Source organism: Agelaius tricolor, unplaced genomic scaffold (genome assembly GCF_023055355.1).
Source record: "Agelaius tricolor isolate 1412-34295 unplaced genomic scaffold, bAgeTri1.0.p SCAF_3, whole genome shotgun sequence".
NCBI lineage: Eukaryota > Metazoa > Chordata > Aves > Passeriformes > Icteridae > Agelaius > Agelaius tricolor.
This window is the reverse complement of record NW_027269263.1, coordinates 21,738,586-21,763,360: the sequence shown is the minus strand read 5'-3', so window position 1 is coordinate 21,763,360 and position 24,775 is coordinate 21,738,586. Positions and strand designations below refer to the sequence as shown.

General features: G+C 43.2%; 2 protein-coding genes and 1 non-coding gene across 5 annotated transcripts; 2 read left to right on the top strand and 1 right to left on the bottom strand.

Annotated features, from left to right (window-relative positions):
- The first annotated feature begins 81 nt into the window (after positions 1-81).
- Positions 82-6,648, top strand: LOC139588093 (golgin subfamily A member 6-like protein 26). The gene is made up of 8 exons (XM_071423047.1): positions 82-537; positions 1,852-1,995; positions 2,449-2,502; positions 2,795-2,884; positions 3,383-3,563; positions 4,194-4,277; positions 4,838-4,915; positions 5,976-6,648. The coding sequence occupies exons 1-8, from the start codon at positions 248-250 to the stop codon at positions 6,225-6,227; spliced, it is 1,173 nt and encodes a 390-aa protein (XP_071279148.1). The 5' UTR covers positions 82-247; the 3' UTR covers positions 6,228-6,648.
- Positions 6,649-10,465: 3,817 nt separating this feature from the next.
- Positions 10,466-10,614, bottom strand: LOC139588730 (U12 minor spliceosomal RNA). Its single transcript, XR_011678789.1, has one exon. It is a non-coding gene; the product is annotated as a U12 minor spliceosomal RNA (small nuclear RNA).
- A 267-nt stretch (positions 10,615-10,881) lies between these two features.
- Positions 10,882-24,630, top strand: POLDIP3 (DNA polymerase delta interacting protein 3). Of its 3 annotated transcripts, none has more exons than XM_071423044.1 (9): positions 10,882-11,025; positions 14,297-14,684; positions 16,901-16,975; positions 18,793-18,888; positions 20,706-20,888; positions 21,744-21,821; positions 22,414-22,543; positions 23,738-23,804; positions 24,141-24,630. In XM_071423044.1, exons 1-9 carry the CDS (start codon positions 10,967-10,969, stop codon positions 24,313-24,315), a joined length of 1,251 nt encoding a protein of 416 aa, XP_071279145.1. In that variant the 5' UTR covers positions 10,882-10,966; the 3' UTR covers positions 24,316-24,630. The 3 variants fall into 3 exon arrangements, with proteins under 3 accessions (XP_071279145.1, XP_071279144.1, XP_071279147.1); XM_071423043.1 differs by having other exon boundaries at positions 16,898-16,975; XM_071423046.1 differs by lacking the exon at positions 10,882-11,025 and adding an exon at positions 11,259-11,741 and having other exon boundaries at positions 16,898-16,975.
- Positions 24,631-24,775: the final 145 nt, after the last annotated feature.

The following is a 24,775-nucleotide window of genomic DNA, read 5'->3' as shown; positions in this document are numbered from 1 at the left end:
ATATTGCAGAGGGAGGGGCAATTTCCCCTGATTTTATTGGCTGGAGACAGATCTAACTCTAGACATCCTGTAAATTGTATGTTTTCCTGTAAACCAGGGGGGAAAAAAAGGAAAAAAAGCAGGGCTTTTTATAGCAGCAAAGTGCCTTTGTTGGGGAACTGTCTTATCAGGAGCTTTCTGCACTCCCAGCAGTATCAACAGTCCTCAGCGCTGCCCACACATTTCAACAAACATTTTTTGCTTCTGCATGAACAGACACAAGGTTTCTGGCTCCAGAAGAAGAAAAATGTGGGCTACTGGCAGTCTTTTTGGTGACAGAAAAGCAGAAGTGCCAGATACACCTGATATTTCTGGCTCCAGCAAAGGATATGTGTGGCATACACCCAGTGGTTCTGGCTCCAGCAGACAAGTGTGGTGGACATCCAACATTTCTGGCTCCAGAGGAATACAATCATGGCATGTAAAAAAAGGAAAAGAGGTATTGGAAAGAAAGTGTGAGGATACTGATCCCATAAAGACAACTGCAGAAGGCAGCAGGTAGGTTATACAAGGGGGGTATCTCTGGATAATATTATTTAATTTTTCTAGGTCTGAGCATTTCTACAAAGTTTCTTGGAGAGTTGCATGAGGGTTGCTGAATTGCAAACATTTTCTGACTGTGAAATATTCAGTAAGAGCTCTGTTTTCTACTTCCTAACTTTTCTAGTCATCACAGAGATGGTTACTATCCCCAAATTCTGCTCAAGTTCAACTCAACAGTGGGAGGCAGATCTTAAATTGGTGCAAGAGGAAGAGAAACTAGAAATATCAGTATAAAGAGTGTGACAAGATCTGGGATTTCATGGCTCTGACTCTGAGCTCATCAATTTTGCAGGGAAAGGTGGACTAAAATGTAATTTTTTTACTGGATTGCTTAGCTTAAAGAAAAAGGTTGTGTCTTCAGTGAAAGACTGAAAGTGAAGTAATTTACCTGGAAAGGAATCAATCCAAGTAAACAAAACCAAAATGTGCTTCAGTGGGAAGGAGTAATGCTGAGAGGGGCAGCAGGTTTTTTGGCATAAACCAAAGGTAAAGCCTCATGCTAAGGCTTGCTCTGGCATCTGGTTGTGGGGATGAGCTTGCTCTCTGTTCTACCTGGATCCAGGCTGCAGGAGAATCTTAATCTGGGACTCTTTCTCTAATAATAGCTGATATTTGGGATCCTCGTGAGGAAACAGGACACAGCAGTTGTATAAATAAAAAATTACCTTGAGAACACAGAGCTTTGTACTCCTGTGTTAAAAAAAAACATACATTGCAAAGTTGGTTTTAGCAGAACAATCACCCGCATTTGCTGTTCTCCCACTCTCTGCAGGTCTGGGTTGAATTTGTTTCTCAGGAGCTGTCCTTGTATCTTGCTCACTTTATCCAGACCTAATGATTAGTCAAACCCCCCTGGTTTTGGCATACCTTGGTGTGGGAAATAGTTAAAGTAAGATTTCTAGAAAGCCTTAAAAGCAGGCCTTAGAAACAGGAAGAAGAGAAAACTTAGAGCTAGCTGCAGCTGCAAAGTCTGAAAGTAGAAAAAGTTACAATAAGACAGCAAGCAAGGACATGAAACAATAGCTTGAGTTTTAGGCTTGGCTAAGATAGACAGCCTGTGGAGTCCTCTGAGCTGTACCAGGCATTATCTGGGAGAGTGCTAACTCACTTGTGCCACACCTGCACCCGTGTGCCCTTTTCCTGGCTCTGATCCTTTTGCTGGCATGGACGTAGCCATGAAGCCTCTGCTCGCAATTATAAAGTACTTTTTTGAGGATGTGTTCTTACCCCACTTCATTATAAGAATTCCTTTTTCTTTTTTTTCCTCAGATATATATCTGACACCTCACGGCAGCCATCAGCCTATGGAGACCAGACTTCTAACATGAAGGAAATGTTTGAAATTATGAAAGAGATGTACAAGAACACAAAGGAAGTATTTGAAATGATGACAAAGATGGACAACAAAATAACGTGAGAGTCCAGTGATCAAAAATGACACTGTTTAGTGTGGCATCTGACAATGAACTGTAGCTGGTGCACACTAGGATGGGTGGGACAGAAAATGAGCCAGACACAGGGAGGGCTCTGCATTAGCAACAAATTTTGCCCAGGCTATACTGGGAACCCAGAGCCAATTTACAGAAGTTGTTGGATTTGCACCATGTAATGTGCAGGTCTTACACTTTGGGTATTTCATTTGAACTGTTGGTATTGACTCCAGAGTCACATACTGTGCACCTGGCAAAGAACAGCCTTGACAAGTTTTGGTCTCTAAATTTCTTTTCCCTATGGGCTGATCAGAAATTGGAGGGGAGAAGTTTAGCTTGTGCATTTTTTAAGACTTTATTGCATACTTGCCCACTGATTGCAATGTGGTTTATTGTTTCTTTCTTTCCCTTATGGATGGATGGACAACGAGAACAGAAATTTGTCTGACACTGTTGATACTCTATTTCACCTTCTGGACAGTCACGTCAGGTAATGGTGATTCTCTACATTAATAATCAGTGTAAGAGGGGAAAATCATTATGATACTCACAACCACACCTCTATTTCTTCTGATGTAAACAGCTTCCCACTTGATTTGAGCATAAATTCTGGGTGGGAGCTTTTAGGGGAGGTGTTCAGCTCCCCTGGAGTTTTCCTGGATGCTCTTGCACTTTCCCACCTCAGAGCTTTTTTCCTTGAACTCAGATTATTCAACAGGGGCATGTCCACTGTTGTGCCAGTGTCCAAGTACAAATAAAGAGATTTCCCAAATCTGTTTCAGAGAACTTCCTGAAAAGGTAATTAAAATACTGCATAAGGAGAATGAAGAAAATGAGAAGCTGAAAGAGAAGAACAAAAAGCTAGAGGAAAGGTAAGGCATTTATTCATATTTCAGACATAGTGTGTGTTTCTACACTGAAAAGCCACATGCTTCTTGCTTCCTCCAGTCCTTGGGGACTCTATTTCTGACCAGACATCCATGACACCTTCTTTCCAGACTTTCAACCTGCCAGCATCTCTTTGTAACTGACTCTGGAAGATGGTTTGGGTTGTTCTGCAAAGGGAAGAAGACATTCTGCAAAGGGAGGAAGACAGTTGGGGTAGCCAGTTAAATATAAAGAGTAAAAGAAACCAGTCTACAATGACATAGTCAAGATGCCACTCTGATTAGATGCTACAATGATCATGCAAAACTAAGCTGAGAAAGCACTATTTTCCACAAAAAACTGCTTGCCAGCTATATAATATAAATGAGAAGTGCATCATAGAAAACATGGGATTCATTAAACAGTTTCATAAGTAAAATATTTACATTTGCTCATTATTTCATCTTGACTTAGATATGTTTTTAATATCCCCCTTGACCTAGAATCCAAAAGCTGTTGGCTAAAGCGATGGCCATGCACCAGCACTCTGAGGACATCAATGACCCCTCACGTTTGTCTGCTGTGCTGGAGAGATACGAGATTCTCCGGCTGCAGGAATGGGAGAAAGTCAGGTGCTCCATGCTCCACCGCTGGACCTATGAAGAAGGCAGTGACGCCATCAAGGTTTGTTCAAGTCCATTTTCTCCATCTGATCCTTATCACATCAATTATGGTGTAGCCATATAGCAGCCTTTGAGTATTTGTATTTCTGTACCAGACAGGGTTTGGGCTAAGTTTGGGTCTCTGATTTTCCAGCCCAGCAGGGCCTGTGGAATGCTGTGGAGATCAAAATGACAGTGACCTTCTTCCTCCTGCCTTTCAGAAGGGCACACTCAAATACTAGTCCCATCTCTCACAGGTGTTAAGCACAAGTGGGAAAACAATCCACTTTCCTTATGTTAGTGCTTGAACTGATAGCTGGGAGACCTCATTTTGATGTCTGACTCACTGCTGTGATGCTGCTGGAGACATCTAAAGGAAAATACCACCAAAGTGGTATTACCTGAAAGGACAAGACTGAGATGAGGCCATTATTAGCATTGACTGTGATGATAAGGCCCCACAGATGCTGAAGAATGGGCTCCAATATGCAAGCAGCTTGATGAAACAGTTTGTTTCACAGCTATTGAAGACATGTTTCAATCAATTAGCAGCCCTACAATTTACTCTAATCCAGTTGTTTTCTTAGCTTTGCACACCACACCTGTGGTTTCACTGTGATTGATGCTGTAATCAGTTGTTTTTGCACTGCAGAAGGTGTTTGATGCCTGTGAAAAAGATATACAGCAGAGAAGAGAGGACATACTTAAAGTTCTTTACGTTCCACCTTCGAATAAGGTAAAAATATCTTTGACCAAGGTATCTTATGTTTCTGTAAAAGGCCTGTAAAAAGGCCTTTTATGGCCTGTAAAAGGGCCATTGGCACCTGCCATTTCATTTAGAACTTTGTATCTGCTAAGGACGCCTCTCAAAATATGTCAGCAATGACACTGGGGATACCTTCTGAGCTGAGAGGTCTGGGGCCAAGCTCTAGCAATCCTAGGTATGAGAGCAGCACTGGATAAAAACCAGGTCTTTCTCTCTAAGAGTTAAGCTATTCCATGGAGAAGCAGGGAGCTGGAGTTGAGGATCCTTGTGGGAGCCTTCCAAAATTAAATTATTCTCTGTCCCATGACACACAGGCATACACTGCATATCTGAATTGTCCAGCTGGATGAAGCACATATATGAGTGCAGAAAGCATTTTCCAGCCCTGCGTTGCTTTTATGGGACCCTCCTCCAAAGCCTGAAATGAGTGACTTCCCCATTACTGACTGACCCAATATGAGAAACAAAAGTTCCCAGCGTTTGCCTTACCACATGGTAACAGCCTGCTTTGTGCTATGATTGTTCTGTAGGTGATGATGCACGACATAATGAAGCTGTTAAGGCAACACTATCACCAAAACTGGAGGGTTTACAACCAGATTGTTCAAGTGAGTAAAGATACAGCCCAGGAACCGGGGCAATGGTCCAATTGTCTGTGCAGCTTGTTATTTAAAACATGAGAGGTCTCCCTTCTGAATGAGGTTGTTTTCCACTTGAGACCAGGTTGTTCCAGTCCATATACTCCCAAAATATTCTCCAGTACACATAACCTTGTAAGGGGAGTACAGCAGGATGGGCAGGGTCGTGCCCCTACCAACAAAGGCACAGCCCTACTGGACCCTAGCAAGGAGCAAAGAGCAAAGGGCCAGTGGTGGTGACCAGGGTCAGCCACAAACCAGTGACCACTGGGCAAGCTCAGCCAGGTCAAGACCAAGCTGTGAAGTTGGTCTCTGGGTCAGGACCAGCAAGACTGGGCACAGGCATCCCAACACCACAGCTCAGTCAAGCACCCAGCCACCACTCAGCTCCTGGGTCAATTGGTGGCCAGTTTGTGGGTGAAGATGAGGCTTCTCATAACTCCTTCTCACACCACCTTTCTGCCAGCTTGGCTGTTACTGCAGGAGTTGCATACAATTTCATATGGTCATGCTAAATCTGAGCTGATCTTGAACACAAGCAGCCAAACCCCTGCTTGTGAAGGGGAAGGCAGAGGAAGTGTGCAGAGGCTGTTGATGAGCACAGAGCCCTGACACCTGCTATCCACATGGACAGGTCTCTAGTGGGCTTTTTTTTTGTGGAAGATATGACATATATATCACAGATATATGAAACTTCCAAAGAGGAGCTTCTTCCTTTTGCAGCTTTCTGGGTTTTTCGAAGAGCTTGGTCTTACCAAACTCCTTGCAGATCTCTCTATGAGGAAATAGAGACAGGGGCTGGACAGTGGCACAATCCAGAAGTCAGGACTTGGTAAATAAAAGAACTTTTAAAGTGGCCCTGGGACCCCTGCATGTCCCACTCAAGCAGCACCAGCAGCTTTGACCAGTGAAGTTTTTGAGTGCTTAGTTCCTGTGGAGCAGCTGCACAGAATGAGAGCGGGGAGGCAATGTAACAATACATCGGCATAATATTACAAAGCTTTGAAAACTGTTCTTATTTGATTTTCAGGAAGCTGACATTCACGAAAGAACTGAAAATGAAAAACAGTTCCTGCTGCAGTGCTGCCAAATTTATTGTTTGCTGCTTCTTCAGGATCCACCAGTTAAAGCTGAGTGGAGCATAAACAGCAGGCATGTAGAGCATGTGGACAAGAAAGATGTAGTGTACTGGCAAAATGCATCATTTCTGTGGCCCATAATGAAATGTGGGGAAGAAATTATTGTGAAAGGTGTAGTCTGGGACCAAAGGAAAATGACTTGAGAGTCAGGCTAATTACTTACTTAGCCATAAGATGAAACAGCTGCTATATAGTACTCTGCTTTTCTTTCTCCCATGAATTGCCTACTTTTCAGAGCTAGTAAGTTAGACATCCCCCACTTGGGACACCTAGGATAAATCATCATTACAAACCTGTATTAAAAATTGAAGCTATTCCAATTGTCTCCTCACAAAGACCACCTGTCTGTTAGCACTCCTCTGCTTCCTCACATCTTTACAATTTACCTCTCCCAAAGTCCTTCAGCTACACATGTGCCACAGCTCTGGACCGAAGAATTCCAGAAGTTGTATTCTGTGGCATAATGGGCATGCAATGAGGCAAATGCATGTTTATGCGATTTGGTGTGATACAGTATTCTGTGAGCAACTTGAGAATTACCAAATAAAAAAGACTTTAAATTCTGCTGTGTGCCTGCTGTTGGAATGCATGGAATAGAAGCTTCTCTGAGTCCCTCAGAGAGAGAAAGGAATATAGGAATTGAATTGGAACCTTTAGAGAAACTAAAATATATTAAACCACACAGACATGAAGTAGGAGTGTAAGTTTTAATTTTAAGTAAGGAGAAATATATCTTAAGTGCCTTAAGAAACTGTATTAGCTAGTAAAAAACCCTAAAGCCTAGTTTAAAGTTCAGTAGTGTTATCTTTCACAAAACTAACTTAGCTCCAGACATAACAAAACCATAGCAGAACATTGCTTACATTCCTAAATAGAACAGATAGAACTGTTTGTGTGAACAGATAGAACTGTATGTGTAGATTTTGTGTAAAAACTAACACTACTTTCACACATTAGAATTAAGCTTGGATAGGTGTAGAAAGAATGTTTTAGAATTGTGTTTTTAGCTGATGAGATTATTTATGAATAAATTTCCCCTATATTGGGATACAAAAAAGGTGCTAATTGCTTCTACTAACTACTACTACTTCTGCTGCTTCTACTCAAAACATCAAGACTCCATACCAGAAAGCTTTTAGCACAAACTTTAATACTGTAAACTCTTCACCTTCAGTACTGATGTATTCATACAATTAACAACTTTACAACAACGAACAACTACTCCTGTCTCTTTGAAGACCCAATACCCACTCAAGACTGAACACCTGCCAAGTCCTTTTCTCCAGTTTTCCTTTCTAATCCATCAGTTTCCTTGGCTGCACAAACTCCCTGGGATTTTCTCAATGGGCCCCCAGAAAGAAAGGCAAATTTCTGTGCAGCTCTCTGCAAGCAAATTGCTCTGCATCTCTCAGGAATTCAGTATTCCCTAAGCATATTGCAGGTCACTGACAACATAAACTGGGATACAGGTGTGTTCCTTTATTGGAAATATCTATTATGGAATAGAACAGGTGAAGTAAAATTACATATGTAACATATTTCCTACAATTTTCACAAAAAGAAAGAACTATCATTGTTGGTTTTTCATGCTTTTTAAAATGTTGCAGACTCAGATGAACACTGCAATAATATTTCATTTTTCCAGGCCGTAGAAGGTAAATGAGAGGTAAGTTGTCCAGTACAGGCACTTGACGTGACGTGAAGTAGAAGTTTCAGCATGACCCTGAGCCAAATGCCATGTGATTATGCAGGTATAATACTACACATATGGCAAGCTGCCGTGCTCTCTTTGTTACCTGCTTAGAAAATTTTTAGCCTATTTTTTTTGGTAGCTCCCTGAGTCTGTCTGGATCCTATGCTGTGCATCAGTTTTATCTCTGAAGCTCATCACTTCTGCATCTCCTCAGGTGTGTCCTCTCCTTTGATTTTTCTCTCCTTAATATCATTTTTGCCAGGCAAAAATACTCATCTTTCAAGGCCTTATATTTCAAAGACTGATTTAAAAGTCTTCAGAAGGCTAAAAGGCCTAGGGTTCAGTAGTCCTGAAAAAGAGAACGAACTGCTAAAATCAGAGGATTTTTAACCTCTCACTACAAACCGGGTACTTCCGCCACTGTCGCCACATTTCTCTTCACAGACAAAAGCAAGGCACAATTCTTCCCAAGGATATTCTGGGATTCACATTTCCTGAACCTCAGAGAAAGGGAAGACAATTCTTATCTCATTTGCTGTGCCTGTGTTTGTGCCAAAGTAGAATGCAATATGGAGATTGTTCACCCAGAGTGATGGGGTTTTGTTTCCTTGGCCTATCGGGGCCAAGCGTGTGTGTGTGTGTCAGTCACGAGATGCTGTGCAGTTGAGTGCTTGGCAGATTCAGTTTAGATGTAATGTAATATAGTATAGAATAATATAGTATAACAAAGTAATTATTTAGCTTTCTGATATCCATGGAGTCCTGCTCATCATTCCTTCCTTCGTTGGGGGTGCCCTGCTTTTCCAATAATATTTTACACAAAATTGGTGCAAGATGGTCTCCTCTGGTCTGACTTCCATGCTGTGGGGATCCCAGAAGATTCAGGATAGGGAATCTGCCTCTGGAAAACAAGGGCAGGCCTGAAAGTTTTCCAGCACACTGGGACAAGGAGCCCTTTGTAGAGATCCCTACACTCAGGGAGATCTCTTTGTTGCTGTTTACACAATTATCCCTCTCCCAGCCACAAGGAAGGAAGCAGGGGCCCAGGCCCTTCCTGGAACAAATACTCGACTTCCTATACACAGCTCAGAGAGGAAACCATGAAAAAACTGAGCTACAGCTTGTGTCTGACAGAAAGAGCAAAACAGTCAGAAAAAGGAAGAGAGAGGACAATCTTGATGTTTAAACCCTTCCTTTCTTGCAACACCATGACTCATGCCCCCCAATCAGCCTCCCACAGAGACAACATGGGAAGGTGGAAGCCTGCAGAGGGAAGGGAGCTTCAACCTTCACCTGTAGGAATGTCTGAGCAGGCCTGGAATTCTTCACCTGGACAAAAGAGGACTTCAGGGATCACAGGTGGAAGAGAGGGTGGGTGGCAGCTACACACACTCTCTTCAGCTTCAGTTGCAAGAACTAGGCTGATGGAAGTAAAACAAACAGGAGGATGCAGAAGAAGCAGAGACTGGAAGTACTGCCTGAAGGAATCGTGGCTGCACAAAGAGCACTAAAGTTGGTGGCGTGTCTGGAAGCCACCTCCACAGGAGTCCTTGCAGGCTGGAAACAGGATACTGGCTAGGTGGCCCTCTAGTCTGGAACCACTTGGGCTGCTCTTAAAGTCAAACGAATTTGCTTAAACAAACATTGCCTGTTGGTTTTGCAACAGCAAAACAAATATCACACATTACCCACCCCATTGCCTCAGTTTGATCAAGTACCTCAACAGCTGCAGAAAGGTAGCACAAAAAGGGCTGTATTTTGTGTATTCCTTTGTAGCACTGCAGCCGTGTGCCACCCTGGAGCTGGATCAAGCACCAGTGCACAACCAAGCAGGGACCTGGCATCACCGCTGGTATGGCTTCAGGCTCACAAAGGCCTCCTGAGAGGAAATCAGTGCTGTGGGGGCCTGAGCCTGTGTGGCTGTGAGCAGCTGAATCAGCTGCGTACATCTCCTCTGTGATGGTCCCCAGCCCTCCCTGGCAGCTCCCGCACTGTTGGAGTCCAGGAGCTTCCCCCTGGATCTCATGGAATGTGTTTGGGCCACAAGTTCCACAGCAACACGATGGGTGCAGCAGCACGCACGGCAAAGCCCCAGGGCTACTGCAGCTCAGGATTCCGTGCTGGGTAAAGGGCAGAACGGGAACAGCGAGCAGGAGAAGGGGTCACAAGTGAACCTCGTGACAGAGCTGCGGGCGGGAGCAAAGCTGCGTTTTGGAGCATCTGTGGCTGTGACGTGCTGCAAAAGGGCGTTTTGAGGGAGGACCAGCAGCACTGGGGCCCAGAGACCCAGAGCCGCAGTCGCGCAGGTTATGACAGGGCAGGACCCCGGGAGCTCACCGCTGCCCGAGCTGCACAAGGCACCCTTTCCCTTTCACTCTTAGCTTGATTTTAAACGGTGTAATTGCTCCCTCAGAAGGACAGAAAAGGAATTGCTTCCTGCAGACACATGAAGTATTTATTAGGCTGGGTTGGTGGTTTATTGTATTAAGCCTCGTGGAGACCCTTAAGGCACCTCAGCGAACAGAGCGACAAAGGAACAGCACAGGTTAACGCATTTCTGTTCTTCAGGCCGGTTGGAATGTCTGAGTGCGACGCGCCCTCGTGAGGCGCTGGCGCTGTCCCGCCACCCGAGCTCCCGAGTCACCCCGGTCGCGGCAGTTCTATCCTTGGCACGAGCGCCACGGAGGTCGGGCAGATCACGGCACCCGGGCATCCCGCGAAGTAAGCGGGGCACCCAGGGGCGACCTGTACCCGCGCAAAAATTCCTCTCACATTCGGAGTGAGGACCCGGGCGTCACCCCGGGTCGTTATTTTCCTTACTCATAAGTTTAAGGCATGACCAAAGTCTCGCCGCGCCGCTGGGACAGTGCTCTGCACTAACTCCACAGGTCAGGGCGAGCGCCGCCCGACGTGGCTTCTGGGTGGCCTACAGTGCCCTCAACACTGCGCTCGGTTCTTGTCCCCTTGCGCGCCGCGGAACCACTGCCGCGGGCCGAACCGAGCCGCGACGTGCCGCGCCGTATGCAAATGAGAGACCCGGCGGCCGCGGGGAGTTGTGGGGCGCCCCGGCGCAGCGGGCGGAGCCCGGCAGTGCCCGCCGTACTTCTGAGGGCGGGGCGAGGAGCGGAAGTCGTGCGGTGTCACTTCCGGGACTCGCTCGCTGCGTCTCATCGTTGGGGCCACGACAAGATGGCGGACCTGTCTCTGGACGAGCTCATACGGAAACGCGGTGTGACGGTGAAGGGGAGGTGAGAGGTTGGCACGGCGACGCAGCGCCTCGGGCCGGCGGCCCCCGGCCGCTCTTCGAGTGTCCTTTCGGGTGGCTCCGCTCCGGGAGCTACGGGCCGCAGCTGTCTCGGCGCGGCCCGGCCCTGCTCCCGCCCTCGCGTTCCCATTGGCTGAGCTGCGGGCCTGCGGGACTGCTCTGCCATGCGATTGGCGGCGGCGGCCGTCACTCAGGGCCGAGGCGGGGGTCGGGCCCCTATCTCGGCCCCTGTGCCTGGCGCTGCCCCGGTGGGGCAGGAGCGCTCAGCGGCCCATCCCCTCTCGGTCTTTTTGGGACTCCTGGCGCCGTCCCTTGTCTCACTGAACCTTCCGACTTGCCTTTTGCTTGTCCCCGTCGATTAACCCAGCGCTGCTCCCTGTAATGGGGTGGGCGCCCCGAACCCCGCCGGTAGTCGGGCCGCCGGTGTTATCGAGGCGGTGCCCGCGGTGCCCGGCGCCCTCGCGCTCCCGGGCGCGGCTCGGTGCTTTGTGGGAGAGCCGTGGGAGGGCTGCTGGTGATTGGAGAGCCGTAACCGACCGGAGCCGCCGGGCACCCGCGCGGGCGGGGCTGCTGGGCTCGGGCCGCAGCGCTGCCCGGCTCTCGGAAGGTGCCGTCCCTCCAGCGTAGTTAGTGGGGCTCCGACCGATTGCTTGCAGTGGCTGAGAGGACGTGGAGCATGTTGCAGATCGGAGCTGCAAGGTCAGGTTATTTCTTTGCATGGAAGATGTCTCCAGTGTAGGCTGGGCCATTTACTTCCACAGTTGGCAGTTCTTACTTGGGTTCTCCTTCGGTAGCTTTTCATTTTCCCTTTTGCCATAGTCTCTTAATGCTTCTGAAGAACTTGTCCCCCATCTCTGTTAGCTCAGTGTGCTCTTGTTGTGTTGGTTGGTTGTTCCCTTCTGTTTTTTGTTTTTTTTTTTTAATTTATTAGTCTTCGTTTTTGACTCTGAATGTGTATACATTTACATGTCTAGAGTAATATTCTGAAAGTTATCTGCTAACATATACTACCAAAACATTCAAACATATTTAAATCCTAGTCTAGACAAAGCCTTGGCTTTGCACTTTCATTCATGTTACCCTGCATATTTGGAAGAATCTTAGTCTGCTGACTATGCCCCAAGTACCTCCTTTATCCCTTTTCAAATCCCTCCTTAACTCTCATTTCTTTCAGGAATTTTTCCTGCTTTTTTTTTTTTTTTTTTTTTGCTGAGCAATAATCCCTCTGCAGCACTGTAAGAATTGTTGTGCCCCACACTCTTCTTGTATGTTGTGTTGAGCTCACTTTATAAATTCCTGAGGTAGCAAACTTGGCTTTGTGAAGTCTGGATAAACTGAATAAAGTTAAATCATTATATCCATGCTATTCAGTAGTCTAGATGAAATAAAAGAAAAAAATTCACTAATAAAATGTGCTGGTCCATAACATATTCAAGCCAGAGCTTGGTATCCTGGAAAGTGAATTAGATTTTTGAGATCCGCTTTTATTTCAGGTGCTGTGGCACAAATAGCTAAGCAGTTAATGCTCTTGTAGGGTAAGCAGTTACCTGTGAAAGAGAGTTGCTTATTAGGGTAAAGACACCAGAAATGGTGTAATCTTCAGTTCAGTTTCTTAATCTATTTCGTTGGGTTTTGTTATCAACAGTCTTAACTAATTCTAGTTTAAATGTTGACACATACATTTCTGGTTTTACTCTGGCCTCTCTCATGAACCACTCATCCAGCCCTTTGCAGCACTCCAGCTGAATGCTTCCAACATGGCTAAATAAACGTTTTTTAAAATTGCAAGGAAAGTCTTGCTCTGTCTCTGTTGCTTTATGGTATTGTTAGGTTCTTGTGTTCTGGGTTTATTTTCATAGATGGTCTTAATAATCCTCCTGTTTCTTCTAGCTGTTTTGCTTTGGCTGTAGGAGAGAGCAGCTATAGGACTCTTAGGTAATAAAATGGGATTCCAGTCCCAGCTTTCCAGACATTTAGACACAAGAATGAAAGAGGCAGAAGCAGAGGTTAAGTCTTTCATCTCTCAGTTGGTTGGGGTTTTTTTAAAGATCTCTCCATTGAAAATACATGGCTGTAAATAATGTGAAGGTTGTGGAGTTAGATCAGGAAATACTAATATAAGGGTGCATGAAGAATTGAAATAGCATCATAATTTGGTTTTGTGATACTAACGTTTTGATTATGACAACAAATTCCAGGTATCTACTTTTAAACTTTGTAATTCTGGACAACACATTTTTGAAAGCAGATTAACTTTGTAGCCCTATATTTTGACTTTTAAAAAGTCAACAGCAAGAATATTTTTTCTCTCTCTTTCTACTTTGTCTCTTTTTTTTTTTAATATGAAGAAACCCAGTGAAAAAAAAAAAACTTTAAAAATACTCATCAGAGGAACTCCATTAAGAAATTAGATAAAATTTTTTTGTTCTTTTGGCAGGTTTTGAAAAAGTATATCAGACCTGTAACAAGAAGGTAGTTCTAGCTTTCACCCTGTATTGTGCTGCTTTTTAGGAATACTTGTCTACAAGTACAAATGCTGTCATTTTTGCGGGCTGTTGTCTTTCTGTGCTCAGTATTGTAATAATGATATGCTTAAAAAGTAAAGGCCATAAGTGCAGTAGTTCTTTTATTAGATTAAAGAAGAGGCAGTCATGTTAAAAAGTAATTTGACTAACGACTATTCTTGCTGGAAGCTAATCAACCTTGAAACTGGTGGCTTTGAACTAAGATTGTTACTGGTGCTTGTACATACTAAAATTTGAGTTGCTGTGCTCCCACAAATCTGAACTTGCTGCCCAGAATTCTTGAATTCATGTGTAGTTGCATGTTTCCTTCATATCAGGATGTATGAGTGAATTACGGAAGATGCTTTAGCAGACCTGTTCACTCCTAAAGCTGGAAAGTCTGTTCCTGTTCCTCTTTGTCTTCAAAGGTTGCCCCAAAGTACCTGAGTTGTTGAATTTTGTGTAAATGTAGTATGTACTTAGCACAGCTGAAGTCAGACCCTTTAGTTTGTAAATGTGAGCTGAAGGGTGGATTTTGGAAATAAGTTCCTTAGCTGATTATGTAGGAAAAAAAAATCCAGCATAAAAGAGCTTAGGAGTTCTACTGTTGTATTTGGATGTCCAACTGGAGTGGATTTTTGTGCAGTAATAATGAACTTTTGTTTGCAGCAGCACAAATACTTTCATTGACACTGTATTGACACATAATGCCTGAAACTTTCTTTTTTTTTCTTTTTTTTCCCCCCTCAGACTTAACACAAGGCCAGTGTTTGGAGGTGTAAGATCTCGCATTGGGATCCAGCAAAATCTTCTGAATAGACCATCACCAGCTGTGAGCTTCCAGCAGACTTTTGATGCCCGACAGAAGATAGGACTCACTGATGCCAGGCACAAACTGGGGGTGAAAGATGCCCGAGAAAAACTGGTTCAAAAGGACGCTCGCTTCAAAATCAAAGGGAAGGTTCAGGATGCTCGGGAGATGTTGAATTCCCGTAAGCAGCAAAGTGTTGCTGCTGAAAAGGTGACCAAAGTGGTGGATGCCAGAGAGAAGATCAGCTTAAAAAGGAGCACTCCAGCTGCTATCAGCCCAGCTATGGGGACAGTAAATCCAGCCGTGAAAATCACCAAAACTATTCAAGTAGGTGAATGAGTCACCTCTGAGCCCCTCAGTTACTCTACAGCAGTGCAGTAGACATGATACTACTTCAGTATGTTCATATGGTTACAATAGAAGCAAGGATGATACAGTTCATTCCAGCCCATGGGGTGGGATTCTGATCCTTTTGTGTGTCCTTGCAGCTGCTTGGGACTTTTTGTAGAATCACACCTCTCATTTAAATTTTCGTTTTAATTTTGGGCCCAAAAAGACTAAGGGAGAGCTCCTGTCAGCATTAAAAGAGATGTCTTGAATGGTTAAGTAGTCTCTTTCCTGCCTGAATGCAAACAAAATGATGCAGATGTTTTGTCATTCTTATACTGCCCCTCTTTGCAAGTCTGATGTTGTGGATTGTCCTGTATAGATAACTGGTTTATCCTAGGGGTGGAATAGCAGTTTAGAATATGCAGCTGTGTTTGTATCTAAGAAAATTTAAAATTCAATGAGCCGTTCTACAATTTTCTCTTTTTATACTTGTCTGGTTTCCAGGGATTTGCCTGATCACATGAAGCATTCCTGCTGAGGTTCAAGATTTATTTCAATTGTATTATAATCAGTTGATCACCCTGACCTGCTGATTTCCTGGGCCAGTTTTCTGATTTCACTTTGCTGTGTGCGTGGCAACTTGATTCTTAGCCAGCTTCTCTGAGAAACTACTGCTCTTGAGCTGTGTCTGTTAGATACAATGTGTAGAGTCAGAAGAGAAATTTCCAGACTGTTGGGATTGTTGTTTGAGTGGTTTTGCTCCTTACCTCTACAAGCATGTAACTGAAGTTCCTAGTCTACCTCTTTCATTTTCAGTCTCCCAAAAATCAGCAGTGTGCTCACTCATACCCAGGAATCTATTGTCACCACTTTGAAAGCCTAGATGAGTCTGCTTTCTGTTCAGCTGTGGGTTTTGCTGAAGAGAAACGTCAAACATGTTTCTTCTGCAAATGGGCCTAGGAATTTTCCCACTAGTCTGCAGGTTTCCTGCCAGGCTGATGTAAGAAGGAGAAAGGGCTCTTGAGACAGTAAGAAGGGCTAATGGCAGAGCAATAGAGCACTCTGTTCAGCAGTTGTTAATTAGGAGGGTGATCAGTACTCTTGCTGTCCTTCTGAGCCAAATCACCAGCATCAGCCATGAGGAATTGAACATCTTCTATAAAGTTTCTAGGAGTTAAAGTAGTTTCTACTACTTTAACTTGGTGCAGTAGCTGTTTGTTCTGACCTGGTGTTTTGTGGGGTTTTGTTTGACTTGTTTTGACCAATAGTATTTTCTGTTTGCTAGACAACATAGTGCAAAGGAACATATATATTTATACATAGGGTATCATGGTGATTCAGAGTGTAGACAGAACCTTGCACATAATCAATTATCTAAAAGATTTTTTAAATATTTGTACTGAAATTCCAAATTGCCCCTGACCCTCCTATCTTCCCAAATGTGGGAGTGGAATCAAACTAGTGTGTCTTGATTGAAGGTACAGCACACAGCTCTAAATGTGCTGTCCTGAGGTCTTGTTTATCATGAAGCAAGGAAAAATCTTTGAAACCAAAAAATTACAGTAGGTCTGCTGGTGTTTCTGTAGGATGGGTATCCTTGTTTCTTTGATTAGCAGATTGAAATATGAGGTGCTATACTATAAGTTGTAGTCTAGAGAAAATGCTAATCTGAAGATTTTATTACCTGTGTGGACTATTTTTTCCCTGTTTCATGGTCTAATGGGCTGCACACTACCCTGTGCAGCATTTTATTCCACTACAGCTTATTCCAGCTTTAGTGCTAAGGGACAGTGAATACTTCTCCTTTTGCTTGATGGAGATATGCATGTTTAGTTACCTGTAGCATGAAAGAAGACACAATTCCTTTCTGACTTAGCCCATTCATGGTTTTGTATTGGCAGAAATGTAGATCTAATAGTCCTGATAGGACTGAAGTTAACTTCCCTTCCCAGCAATCTTGGACTAAACCCTAACTAATTTGAATCCATTTCTTCATGTGGTCTTAGATTTTAATTTAAGTGAAGCCATCTCATATTGAACATATCACAGGAAATACAGGTGTTACCCAGGAGCATGTTGTGGTAATATATTTCAAAGCAGGGAAGGTAAGTTTTATATAAGTGATCTCAGGGTATTCAGCTAAAGCTTTGATCTTCTGAACCTGATGGACTGTAATGCTTAATGCTTTGGTTCTTTATCTCTAACTGTAGCAGAAGGCTCCAGGTCCTGGACACTCTCATCCAGCAGGAATGAGGATCAATGTGGTGAACAACCATACACATAAACAGGTGTGTACCTGCTCTGTACTCTTTGTTACCTTTAACAGGGAAGAAAATCTGTCCATAAACGTTGGCAGGTGCAAAGAAAACTCCTAAGTAGGAGAGACGAACATTTGAAAGTTCTCCATCAGCTTAGCTTCCGTGTCTTGTGTAGTTAGAATAGTTTCATGGTAATTGAGGTTTTCATTTAGTATCATTTCTCTTGATTCCTAGTGTATTATCTGAATGAGATACAGGAATGAGAAGTAGATATTCCCAGTTTTATCTCTATGCTAATGGTATATTTTTTCCCTAGAGGCTGACCTCTAGCTCCGATATTTTTGTATAAATTTCTTATGACATCACATCAAGTTGTTGGCTGTTTTGATTCACCATGCTGCCAACCTCTTCAGAGAGAGGATGTGACTGTACATGGTCAGATGTGCTGCAGTGAGGTGGGAAGGGCCACTGCTGGAATCCTGATAGGGAGTGATGTTACCTAGTATTCTGATGTACTTCCAGAGTTCCCATAGCCCTTATCAAGCAGATTTTGAGAAAGACCTTAGGGTATTGTCTTTCTGGGATCAGTTTTAATGGATTTTGTCAGAGCCCCCAGCCATTCAGCCACCCTACTACCTTGGGTGTTTTCAGAGAGGAATTGGATATTTTTATTACTTATGTTGTGTGTGTATACACAAAGTATTGCATGAAATACTGGAAAACTGACGTTCACGATATCATGTCAGGTGACTTTTTTGCCATGATTATCATAATTTTAGGTATTTGTGTATGTTACCTTTATGCTGGCCTGCTACCATCACCTATCCCAGATGCTGTTGTTTAAGGAAGTGTCTTCGTTATTCTGACCTTATCACTGTAAACGTGGAATCCTTTCATTTTGTCTCAAGCTCAAGTCCATTGTCCTGCTCCCTAGTGTTTTTTCCAGCTCTTTTATTTTCTGCACAATTCTCCTCTGTTCTCTGGCCATTTTCAGGTTTTTTTCCTTCATAGCATTTCTGTCACTGGAACAACTTCCTTGTTTGTAAACCAGAATCTTGCTGACTAAGGACAACCCCACTGATTTTGCAAGCTCTCATTGCTAATCCCTCCAGTTTTCTTTACCTTTTTAGTGAATTAATGGGAAGCTGTTTGCAGTTGTGATTTCTTATGTTTTGGGCACTGCTATTTGTGTCTAGACTTTTTCTTAACGTTATTTAGAGTCAACGAAAAAAATGCTTGTGTAGGAGCTCACCTCAGTATTTTATGGCAAGGCTATGAGTGTTAAGCTGAACTGGAAAATGAATTATTCATTCAGTAAAGCTCTTAGTGCAGTGTTTTCTAGGGCCAGATGGATATGTCCTGTGGTAAGGAAAGCAGGCTATTCAAAAGGAATGTTCTGTTTAGATGTATTCAGCAGGCACTTGTTTAGTTGAAAAAAAAACCAATGAAAAACCCCAAACAAACAAAAAGAAACTCCACCTCACACCCCAAAATAATTTAAAAATCACATGCACGGGTGTCAACTGTAAAGGTAGGAGGGTGCTAAAATATAAGACACTGAGGCTCTATTCCAATAATGTAGCTTCAACAGTCCTAATGAGGTCCAGGAGAAGAGGGATCTGTATGTGATTTCAGTATATCTTGGGAAACAGTTTTACTGTGATGTTTTTGGAAAGAAAGTCCCATAGTTTTCATGCTGATGTTTTGACATGGACTTGTATACCTGAAACTAAAATGCAGTGTAAATGTTTATTAGCTGAAGATGGTTGAAGGCAGGAGAGCTTCCTATTTTTGAAATGTCTCGATGAAGTCTGCCTGCATGTAAACTATTGCCTTCTTCACTCCAGGGTCTGTATGACACAGAAGATGATGAGGAAAGTGTCTCTCCCCTTCCTAGCAAACAGATGAAAATCACCACCACAAACAGTTTCCTGCACAACTCGGTAAGGGGTCATCTGGGCAGTCTCTACCATGCCATGCTCACATTGCATGGACACAGAGGCTGTGTCTTTACAGGACTTACCTATCAGACAGTTCTTTTAAAGTCTGTAAATGAAGTTTTCTCCTCAAATATTTGGTCTTCACCCCACCCTTCCTTTGTGCCAATGCTTCTACTGTTATTTTTGGAACAGAGTTCTTTTAGGGTAACTGGTTTTATGGGCTCTCAGCAGCTAGAATGTGTGCTTTCTGCCCTGCTGGCAGGTTGTTGTATCCTGGCTCTTTCTTGTTGAAGTGCATCAAACCGGTTCTGTTACTGTTTGAGTAAACCAGCAAAGGAAGCTTTCTGCTGCTGGAGACTGGGCATCAAAGCAGGAAATCTCTTGCCGTGCAAAAATCGTAGTAGGCATCTTGTTGGGGAGGACTGTTGCTCTAGAGAAGATGGAATTTCAGTACAGACAAATGTAAGGTCCTGCTTTTGGCATGGAATGGCCCTCTGCTGCTTAAACTGAGAACTGACTGGCTAGAAAGCAGCAGCAGCTCTGTAGGAAGGAGCCTAGGGGTCCTTACTGTGTGATCTGCTAAGAATGAGTGAGTAGTGCATCCTTCCAGAAACAAAGGCCAACTTTAGATAATTAATCAAAGAAGATAATTATTCCTGTTTGACATTTTGAGAATGTATCCAGAATTCTGCACCTGTCTTGGGGCTCTGCAATACAAGAAAGACTTGACTGGAACCAGTTAACAGGGTGGTCAGAGGGCTGCACCATATTGTGCACGAGGAGAGTGTGAGAGAGCAGTGTCTCAAGGCTGAGAAGGCTATAGCAAGATCTACTGTGAGAGTGAGTCCACTCTCACTGCCTGGAAAAGTCAAAACCCAGGTTCTTTTCAGGAGTGTTCACAGAGAGGACAAACCAATAAATCTGCTGCAGCAAAAGAAATTTTATTTGGTGAAATTCTCACAGTATTGATCAGCATCTGGCACAGGGACCAAGAGAGGTTGTGCAGTCATCATTCTTGAATATTCAGTGCTTAGCTGGATAAGGCCCTTGCCAGCCCTAATGTTTGCTTGAAGTTAACCCTGCTTCAGACATGGGAGTTGGGCACAGGTTTGGGCTAAGTTATTCTCTGGTCTTGGAAAAGCAAATTTATGTGGTTTTACCATCATGCAGGCATTGTAGTACAGTGATTACCCCAGGAATTTATTTCCTTGTGTGGGTATTCAGAATGGAGCTTCTGGCTATTTGTGATTCTCAAATAATCTTATTAAGGTTTTTTGAGGTTTTTTTGGGTTTTTTTTCAGGGGTAAATTTGTTCTTTCCAGTGTTCACAGCAGCTTCCAAGCACAAGTTTTAGTCTGGCTTTAAACTCGGATATTTCAGCCTAAGTTCCATGTGTTTGTGTGCCCTACCTTGGTGATTCTGAGGAATTACTGCTTTTTGTTCTGTGAATTCTCAATCTTACTGTTAATGAGCAATCTTTGTGAACTCTTTATAAAAGTACTTGAAAGTCCGCAGATGAAAGGAGCTTTTCAAATTCAGATCACATTGTTAAAGTTTGTTTATGAAAAGTATGAAACCAAAAAGTGCTTATGAGGGAAGTGCTCTTTCTGGATAAGCATACCTTTTTATGTTTATGCCCAGAAACCTGCACTGATTTTTTTTTCTCTGAGCCTTTTGAAAGTCTCCAGCACTGTGTAGTGGTTTTGGCACTGGGAAGGACATGCAGTGCATACTAGTAATACTCTGGTGGTGGTGCTTGAAGAAAAGTGATGGGTTTTGTAGGCTGTAGCTCTGAGATACTTTCTTTTTTCTTCCTGTAGACTGGTCTGAGCAGCAATAAATTCTCTCTGTCCAAGACTGTTCCCCTGACTAAAGTGGTCCAGAACGATACATACACAGCTCCACCTGCAACCCTCCCTCCTATGCGGACAAAGGCCTTGGCAAACATGTCCCGGACCTTAGTGACAAAGGAAGTGCCTCCAAAAGAGCCAGCACCTGTTGAGGTGAGCTCAGGGAAGGGGAAAATGCTCTTTATAGAAGTCTCTGAAACATCTGAAACTTGTTCATTGGACATGTGAGCAGCTCATTTTTTCCTGGCTTTCATCATTAGTTCTGGGGTGTCATCAAGGTTATTCTGATAACTGCAGTCTGTGTCCCAATAATTTGAAACCTGTGTAAACATCCTTTCCCTGCACATGATCCTGGAGGAATCCATATTATAGGGAGGTGTTAGTTGTTGTTTTATACACTCCTGGGTGGCTTTCATGTTCCTAGGAGTAGTGTTTTAACACTGTTTGATACATTGTATGTTGCATGTCCACTCCACCTAGCAAGGAGAAAAAAGAGTTATTCCAAATGTACACATTTTCATGTACACATGAGACCTCCCAGGCAATTTGTAGACAGCCTGCCTGGAATTGCTTTGCCAAACTGCCTGATGTTGGGTACAAGTAACCCACCAGGTGTTCCTAGGTGTGCTGAGTTCAGCATGCTCTTGAGAGGCTGGAGCTGTGTATTGGGGTTTGCTGGCTGGTGTAGAGTACAACAGAGACAGGCTATTAAAAGTGTGGGCATGACCAGAGTACTGTGTATGCTGATTTGGTTAATGTTATTCTTGAGAAGAGAATAAGAGTGAAAAGTTATTTCAGAGAAAAACTAGCATGGAAAAGAAGTTCCTTTTCGCTGTCAGATGAGCTGGGCTTTAGTAAACATTGATATTTCCCATTACTAGCTTTAGCTTTCTCCTTTGTGTGTGTGTACAGACATTCCCAGACATATCCTTAGAGACTTTTCATTGCTTTCTCTGCTGTGCTGTATTTTGTGCCATATTTCCGTGATGCATTTGTTTGTGTTGGCAGCTGGCGTTCAGTCCTTTGGAAGGCACAAAGATGACCGTAAATAATCTGCATCCTCGAGTCACAGAAGAAGATATTGTTGTGAGTGTTGCTTACTGCCAGACTGTGCATGAGTGACACTTCCTTTCTGTGTCCTACCTCTTCTGATAAATCACTTGATCTATGGTGAATGCAGTGAAGAGGGGTGTGATGTGGGTTTGCTGTCCATGCAAAAACTTAGAGGGTTCCTGATTGTTTGGGGACACTTCTTGCTTACAAAAAGTTTGTTTACACTTTTTTTAAAAAGTGTGTGCATAAGAACATGGGACAAAATCCCACAGAGTATTTTGAGATACCTGACATCACGTAGAAGAAGAGTTCACACCAAATGATTCTTCTACCCAAATTTATGCCCCTATCCAAATTATCCAGGGGCTTCCATTCTCACCGGGCTGAGAATGAATCTGGTCGTTGTGCCTGAAAAACATTACTGGGTACTGGCCTTGAACTTCCCTGCTTGTGTGCTCTCTATTACTAGTGCCAAGTACTTATATCATAACAAACACAGTAAGACAAGTGTCCAGATCCTGTCAGGTATTGAATAAGCAGGATGGGTGGTGTGATGAAGCAAGTAAACCCTTCCCATGCGGTGCCTTTGATGTGACTATGGTCGTGACTGACTCTCTGCCCTCAGGAGTTATTCTGTGTGTGTGGCGCTCTGAAGCGAGCCCGGCTGGTGCACCCTGGCGTGGCTGAGGTAGTATTTGTGAAGAAAGAAGATGCTATCACAGCATATAAGAAATACAACAACAGGTGTTTAGATGGTAAGTTTGATGCCAGAGTTGCATGTAGGATAAATAAATCAAGAATGGCTTTTCCACTTGAGCGGAAGGTTTAAAAGTATCTTAGATGTTATTATGCTAGCAAGAGAGAATTACCAGAAAATCAGTTCAAGAGCTAGAGAAGACAATTATTGCTGTGTAACTAGCTGAATATATGCACAGTTTATTTAAATGCAATTAAAAACCCCACCCACATTTTCCTAGAAAAAGAAGGTTGAGAGCTGGAGGCAGGGTCCTGCTCTAACTTTCAGATGAAATTCCTTGTGTTTCTGATTTGGTACCAAGAGCTGGAAAGTTGTCACAGTTGAGACAGACAATTCAAAGCAACACACTCCATTTTCAGAAGACTTCAAACTGTTTTTTATTATAGCATCCATGCTTTTTACACATTCTTACTAAACTCATAAGTTTACACTTTACTCATTGGTCACAAGAGGCAAAGTGCTTATTGGAATAGGCAGTTGCAGGTTTCTCTTATTTATCCTTCTTTCTTTCTTGGTTTCTATGTCAACGACCTTGGTAGAAAATTCTTTCAGGGGTAAACATGGATCCTCTTATCAAACATCTCTCTGGCTCACAGAAGTCGCTGTAAAATCTCTTCCACAGAAAGTCCTTAGGAAGGCTTTACCTGCTTACAGAGCTGCTTGCAAAGTACAAGTAAAACTAGTATTTGCAATAGTTTCAGGGTATACTCAGAAACATTTTGAATTGGACTTGTAAAATAGTATCAGATTCTCCATAAACTTTGAATAATGCAATTTTATATTTTAACCATGTTAAACTGAAATTATTGTTGAACTGTTAATTTTTAGCTGGAAATAGGTGCTTTTTCTTTCTTTAGGTGAGTGACGTGTTATGGATGTCAGATGGGGAGCAGACAGCTAAGAATGGGGCACTTATGTCACTTGTGTCCCTGCTAAGGGCTTCATACTTGTGTCCCTGCTAAGGGCTTCATACTACTGTGTAACTTGTTAATTAGTATGATCCTTCCTATGGTACGAAGTGTTACAGTGGCTCTTCTGTTGCTCTGATTCTGCAACAAAAGATTATCAGCTGTTTTTTCTCATGTTTTCCCAGCATGTTGAACTCTGTTGCTTGCACTGTTGTGTGATGTTTCAAGGATCTTGCCTTACCCCACTTCTGATAGAATGAATTTTGTGTTTTGTTTTTATATAGGTCAACCAATGAAATGCAATCTTCATATGAATGGGAATGTCATCACCTCAGACCAGCCTATATTGCTGTAAGTGTCCTTCAGTGGGGAAAAGGTCCAAATGCTTTTGGAGGTTCTATTTTGAGAATTATTGTCCCTTGAATTTTCTTTCTCTCTCCTTCTGTGGCACAATATGTTGAGTGGAGTGCAATGTAGCTTGACTACATAGTGTTCTCAGCCTTGAGGCTCAAAAATAATCTAAGATGAGGATATTTTCTTGTGAGAAAAGCATATTTAAAACCTTTATCTCTGATGTTGGTAAGGGGGAAACACTGATAACAGTAAATGCAGACACAGTGTTAAAATTTATTTCTCATAAAGAGAGGTTAAATACTGCCTTTTAAATTCTTTTTTTTAATCCTCCAGCCGATTGAGTGATACCCCTTCAGTGAAGAAGGAAGGGGAACCACGCCGGTCAAGTGCAAGCGCGTCCTCAAATCCCCCAGCTGAAGTGGACCCTGAAACTATCTTGAAGGCACTCTTCAAATCCTCAGGGGTCTCTGCCTCTGTGCAGCCCACAGAATTCAAAATTAAACTCTGAGAGGGGGGGAGCAAGCAGTGGACTGGAAAACTCATATAAGCTGAGGGATGAGGAAAGTGCAGGAGTGCAGATGTTGTTTGCATTTGCCTGTCCTGAAATTTTTTGTTTTCTATGATCGCTACCTTACTGTACAATAGTGTTTCCTCTTGTGTGTGTACTTTCTGTTTTCATAGTTGGAGTTTTCTTCCATGATTTTTTTTCCCAAGAGAATAATCTTCCCCTTCTGCCAGTTATGTATTACCAAGCATATACCATGTAACTCCATCCTTTACTCCAAAGCCCCCAGTGGCCATTAAAAGTGCACATAGACTTTGAGGGAAGGAGTGGTGATCTCCTTCTGTTTTCTTCTGACTGACCTTTAACTCAAGGGTGCATCCCCTTGATTGTCCACAGGCAAAACACCACGTTGTTTCTGAAGTTGCTGCGCTGGGTACAAAGGCAGGCTGGGCTCCCTCCAGAA